Raw genomic sequence first — 6,456 nt, forward strand, 5'->3', positions numbered from 1 at the left:
CTTTTTGTTTCATCCGCCTGTAGTTGACTTTTTTTTATTACTAATATTTTATATTTATATTTATATTTTTATATTTAAATTTATTTGAGGACGTTAGCGTTTTTGTAGCACCGCGCGAGTAAAGATCACATTTCGGTGACGTCGCCTCAGAACAGTCCAATCAGATCGATGCATGCAAACGACCGTTAATGACGTTCCAACCGTTTTTTTCCCCTTTTTTTCCACCCTCTCGTCGTCCACCATTTTGGGAGTCAAAACACCCAACAAATAGCAGAGCACACCTCCACGCTTCTCCGTGGCCTTACTATGGTTCACACATGTGTGGTGGCCGGCTGTAGGAACAGAAGGACACCAGGCACCACCTTATCGTTCTACCGTTTCCCCCGGGACCCCGAGAGGAAGCAGCGCTGGATAGCTGCTGTGAACCGAGAGGGCTGGGTGCCGAACGACGGCAGTCGGCTGTGTAGTACTCACTTCATCTCAGGTATGAACGCAGTACAACTCCGAAACTAAAAGTACCCAATTGTTTGTTTGGATCCATGTCAGATTAATTTTGCTGGAATTCCACAGATTGAGAGGTGCAAAACGGAATTTTCTCAGAGTTTTGATGGTGGTGGATCATTGTTATGTCTAAACGATTAATGGTGTGATTAAATTTAGTGGATATAGTGTCATATTTGGTGCAATTACAAGGGGTAATGCACTTGATTTCGGCGTCAATGTAATTATTTTACACATCAAGTTATGTTCATTATCAATTATTGATAATGAACAAGTTATAGAAACCAAATTGATGTCTTTAAATAGACTTTTAGCTAAAACCCTCAGTTGCAATGATATTTAAAAGAAAAAAATAAAGGTATGTGCAACTATGAGGATAATTGAGATTAATTGATAATCAAACTTACCTGATTTATTGGAAAAGGTATACTAATACCAATACATTTTTTCCAGTTCATTTGGACAAGAGACTGTAACTAGTGCCGCAACTCAGGATTATTTTCGTTATTTATTAATCTGCAGGTTAATCTCCTGATTAATTGATTAGTTGTTGTCCTAAAATAATGAAAAATGTCTGTCGCCTTTTTTAGAGCCCAATGTATCATCTTCAGATGTTTTGTTTTGTCCTAACAAAAGCAAAAGTTTCACGACAAAGAAAAACATAAAATCTGTAAAGCTACTGACTGAAGAGGACTGTTACTGGGGAAAGCACTATAAACAGATACTTCTTGTTTTTCTACATTTTTCCTACTTTTCACAACCACCTATTTTGCTGCATCCTGCTTTTCAGGTAAACAGGTGAAGAATCCGCGTTCGCCAGATTATGTTCCCTCTGTATTCACGACAGCTCCCTTATCCCCAGAGATGAAGGAGCCAGGTGCCTTAGAGATTCTGGACAAGCAGGAAGCACGCGTGGAGGCGGCCAACGCCTTGTTGTTCCTGCAGGGCCAGGGCAGGTCTGCGGTGGGGGAACGGCACCAGGAAGAGCATCCTGAGGAGAGAGAGCAGGAGGCCATTGTGGAGGAAAGTGCATCCTCCTCCCTCAGCTCAGATGAAGATGATGATGAGGATGATGATGAATCCGTGAGTGACAGCAAGAAAGGAAAGTTTGCTCAGACGTCAGATGCACCTGTTAACTTTGATGACATCCTGAAAGCCTTGAAGAAGGAAAACCAGGCTCTTAGGGAGTCTGTGGAGAAAATGTCCCTCTCTGAGAACTCCTTGAGGAACGATGCAGAGAAAGTAAAGTTTTACACTGGTTTACCCAACTACTTTGTCTTAGAGACGGTCATGTGGCTGCTGGCACCTCACATGGATGGGATGAAGAACGTCAAGCTCTCCAAGTTCCAACAGCTGCTGCTGACACTGATGCGGCTTCGTCTGGACCTCCGCAATCAAGACCTGGCCTACCGCTTTGGTGTGAAAGTTGGCACTGTGACCAGAACAGTTCACCGGATGGTCAACATCATGTCCTCCACTCTGGTGCCAACAGCTGTCTTCTGGCCCTCTAGAGCCGAGCTCCGGAAAAACCTGCCGGCAGCTCTGCGCACCTCCCACCCTGACTGTGCTGTTATCATAGACTGTTTCACGGTGCATTTTGAGGAGCCGGTTTCCCGGGGCAACCAGCAGCAGCAGCAGCATAGGGTAGTACCAACCTCTCAGGGGGTGGGGACAAATTATAATGTGTTGAAGTATCTGATTGGTGTGGCTCCGCAAGGCGTTGTCACCTTTGTGTCCAGGGGCGTCCTGGGAAATGTCAGTGACAAGAGCCTGGCTGAGGGCTGCGGATTTCTGTGCAAGCTTCTCCCAGGTGACATCGTATTGGCGAGTCGCAATCTCGACATTGCTGATTCTGTGGCTGCCCGCGGAGCCCTGTTTAAAATTGCTGGTAGCTACCAGGGAGAGGAGTACGGGAGCTCAGAGGGCTCACCACTGGCGGATACTTCCTCTGAGACAATGAGTGTGCAGAGGCATGTGGAGAGGGTGATCTCCATGGTGAAGCAGAGGTACGCCATGCTCACGGGCCCAGTCGAGAGCCCCTTCACCACGGCCTGTGAGCGCACGTCGAACCTCTCAACCTTTGATAAGATTGTGCAAGTTGCCTGTGCCTTAAACAATCTGTGCATCTCTGCTGCTCCGCTAGAGTGATTTGTACAGAAATGCCTCGTGCCCACTTAAGTTCCCTTTACTGCTTTGGACCTCATTCCATGTTCTCCCACTACATCATTGTGTCAACACTACATGATTACTACAGAAAATTAATTTACACTTATCCACTTTAATTTTCACTTGGAGTACATGTGACTCCCTGTTATCTAGGTCAGTGTATACTTGGAAATGGGAGCACTTCTCCCAAATCCAGAAACCACATTGCTAAGATGTGATGTCATTAAGTTATGCAACTCAGCTGACAAAGAATTGCAGACTTGCAAAGGACATTATTTTTATTTTATTGTTATTATTTTTTTTAATTCAGGCTTTGAATGACAACTGTGTGAGAAAAATGTATCTTTGTCTTCATTAACCATTTGTAAATACTGAGATATCTAAACTGCAGTTTGGGTGCAGGCAGTGTTCCCACTAATCCAGTCCTGTGCCCTGCAAGAGTCTGCAAGTTTTTTTTTCATTCCCAGCAAACACTACAGCAGCTGACTTTACTGAATATTTTCTCCCTCTGTTGCAGAACAGGGGTTTGCTGGTTAAACCAGCTTTTCACAGGACAAAGAGATTTAAAAGGTTAAAATAACAAGAATAACATGCATAGTAATGGAACTCTTAGATAAGAGAGTCTCCTGCCCATTCACCTTCCAGGGATAGAAAAATGTCATGGTTAATGAGGGTTTTGATGGATTACTGGATGCAAACTAACTGTATTTTGGCATTTTCATGCATTTTTGCAAGCCAGCTAGTTTTTAACAATGGAACGCAATCACCATGGGAAGATGAGTCTGGCATTAATTTATGTGCTGTGCTCTCTGGCTTCCAAACACAGCTCACTTCTTGGGGGGTTTTGACCATGTCCTCTGGGTCCACACATGTTGGAATGGCAGATGTCTTCTGTAACAGAGACCTGTCGGTTTTGATGATTTTTTACACAGAATAAACATCCCTCCCTGCAGAAACTTAAACTGCTAGGTGGTAAAATAACCAAACAGTTTTCACCACAGTTAAGGATTATACAGCGCTCATGTATTAGGCAATGTGGATGCTTGTCCACTCAGTGGTTCCAGCGTGGGCTGTATAATTAACAATGATGTCAATATTTACCATGCAACGATAGTGTTTAACAAATTTGAGCAGGTAACTTTTTTAAAAATATTAAAATACAGTGTTTTTCCAAAATGGTTTAGCCTTTGTATTTAATACAAAGTTGGAGATTTCTAAGAATTCTCTTTGTGCTGGCGAGGAAGGAAAAATTAGTGTTTTTCCCATGGTTCCACGTTCTTTTTCCATAAATATGTGTTGCTCTAATTTCACATAGCATGGAACAGGACAAACCCATGATGCGGCCACTGACTGTTCACAAAGAAAAACTTCATAGGCAGGGACTTGTTTACTGAAATTAAATGCTGTTCTCTTTGACATGCTTCTGCAATTCTTTACTGTCATACTAAATCAATGATTAGAAGTAATGTGTTATGAAAGGAAAGATTTCCCAAAGGCGATCAGTGTTCGTTCTGAGTTCAACACAGAAGCGCTGCTGATGAGGTTTAATTAACACTTTGTTCAGCTGAGCATGTCAGATTCAGCACTCAGAGAATGTACGTTTAATTTGTGACAGATTAATTCTCATCGGCTCTGTTCAGCGTGTTCTGTTCTAATTGATTGTGACCATGTTGAAACATGAGTACATACCACAGAAATGTTTCTGTTAAAGTACAAGGCTGGGGGCTGTTTTCAGAAAAAGGTTACCAACCACTTTAATGCGTTTTTTGATGTTTTTAGTAGTTTGTCAGTTTAGGCTCAGATACGGGCTTACATGTAGTCATATAAACTGAAAAATCTGTTTTGATATACAGTATATCTGAAGGAAAAAAAATTCCTGTGTGAAACAAGACTCGTCCTGCATTGCTGGTGCCTTAGTTTGTAAAGCTGGTACTGCTGTTATAAATCAGCCTGCGTTTTCTACAGATATTTATTTTTGCATCATACAGCATGCTTTAGACCCCTCTCTGTTTTGGTTACTAAGCTAAATTTACATTAACAGTCAGCGCTCCAGTGTAAAGCCTCCTTTATCATTACTCACTCTGCTTTTTGTGTATCCAGTAAGACATGTTCCCGTTCATTTTTGTGGTATATTATTCCCTCTTCTGCCATTTATGTGTAAATTCCAAATGATGTCAAGTCTATATTATATTATAACTTCACTCTTAAGAGAAAGGTTTTGAGAGATTAAATACTACAGCAGTGATTCTTGTGCTTTGGCTCAGGGCCTAAAGTTAATTGGAGAAGGTTTTTCAAACAATGGGAAGCTTGCTCCAGCAACAGAGACTAAACTGGCCCAGTTCTGGTGCCAGGCTTTAAAAGGTGTTGGGTTCATAAGCAGTGTTGGGTGCAGATAGGCATGCTATGGTACCCCAATGTGGAATGTGCCTTCTGTTCTCAGGCCCCTGGATGTCCTCCTCCCCCTTGGATGGCTGTGTCTTTCCTGATCTGTTATGCTTTTCATGTACTCATAATGTATGCTGTTGGGGTTCCTTTAGCACATTAGACTGATTTTCTCTCTACCTTTTTTTTTTTGCTGGTGAGGTGGATTTCTTTTTTTTACTCTAAACAAAACCGAAACATGAAATTAATGAACGCTTCTGAAGATTTTTTTAGAATTCTGAAATAATAATTGATTTTGAGCAGTTTTATCCTCAGTGATACGTGTGCTTGTTTTGATGAACAGACATGGTTCCTTTCCAAAGGAAAGTCTTTGATTCACCACACAGATATCTGCAAACTGGTCAACTTGAATGCTTGTTGGTTAAAGGATAGAGAAGACAGCGTTTAGACTGCAGAGTTGCTGCTAGACTGAGAGTAATAATTTGAAAGGTGTATCAAGACATTTTAATGGGTACTATGACATCTTTATCCTCGGATTTTGTTATTTTATTTGTTGCTGTTGCTGCCTCTGAGAGCATAAAATGAAGCACTTCCTGTAGAGGAGTGGTATCAGGGGAGACCAGACACCAGTGTTAAGAATGGTTCATGGCAAAAGCTTTAATAAATGAACGTTAGTTGTATTTCTTTCAGCAGAAAGAACACAACTATTCATTTGGGTTTTATATAAGGGAGAGTAAGTTTGGCCAGTGGTCGATGGTTCACTTTTTATTTGTTCGCACTCTAAAATAAACAAAGCTTCTAAGTTGAGATGAAAGAAACGTGTTGACTGGTTAATGTCTGTTTTTTGTAAACCCAGTTTTTTTTTTTGTCTAAGCTATCCTATATGTTTATCTTCTCCCACTTCGCACTACACTTGTATTGCCATGCTGTTTGCCTTCTATTGTTATGGATGCATGTGCTTCCATCATGTGTAACCTCTAAAGGTTTCATTTCTTCAGTCTTCTCTTTGCCTCTGTGACTGAAAAATTAAAGTTTGGCAAATGCATCTAAGGGTTTTTTTCCCCCCCATTTTGTGTAAATGTGGAAACAGGTGCTGAAGTTTTGTGGCGCATGTGCTGTCCCCTGTTTGGTCCATGTGTTTGACATTATGATAAGAGAGCACAGACCTTTATTTGCTTTCACGATGATTCATGGTCTTTGGCTCATTAGTAAAGATTCCTTACAAAGCCAGAGAGGAGTGATTGAGTAATGTACTGATATTTTTTCATTTATCAAAGAGAGAAATGCTTTGGAGGAAGCCCCGCCTAGAATATGTGCAGTCAGAGAGGAGGAAAAAGCAAGACCTCTCACTCGGTTGCTTTTTGAAGTCACAAGAGTTCTGCCCCTGCCTCTCGATTTTCACTACAT

General features: G+C 41.5%; 1 protein-coding gene across 2 annotated transcripts; it reads left to right on the plus strand.

Moving 5' to 3' along the window:
• The first annotated feature begins 265 nt into the window (after positions 1–265).
• On the plus strand, positions 266–5,934 carry LOC121193953. 2 transcript variants are annotated; one of them, XM_041056386.1, is made up of 2 exons: positions 266–484; positions 1,292–5,934. In XM_041056386.1, exons 1-2 carry the CDS (start codon positions 307–309, stop codon positions 2,647–2,649), a joined length of 1,536 nt encoding a protein of 511 aa, XP_040912320.1. In that variant the 5' UTR covers positions 266–306; the 3' UTR covers positions 2,650–5,934. The 2 variants fall into 2 exon arrangements, with proteins under 2 accessions (XP_040912320.1, XP_040912321.1); XM_041056387.1 differs by having other exon boundaries at positions 1,364–5,934.
• Positions 5,935–6,456: the final 522 nt, after the last annotated feature.

The sequence above is a fragment of the Toxotes jaculatrix genome, chromosome 15 (genome assembly GCF_017976425.1).
Source record: "Toxotes jaculatrix isolate fToxJac2 chromosome 15, fToxJac2.pri, whole genome shotgun sequence".
Lineage (NCBI taxonomy): Eukaryota > Metazoa > Chordata > Actinopteri > Toxotidae > Toxotes > Toxotes jaculatrix.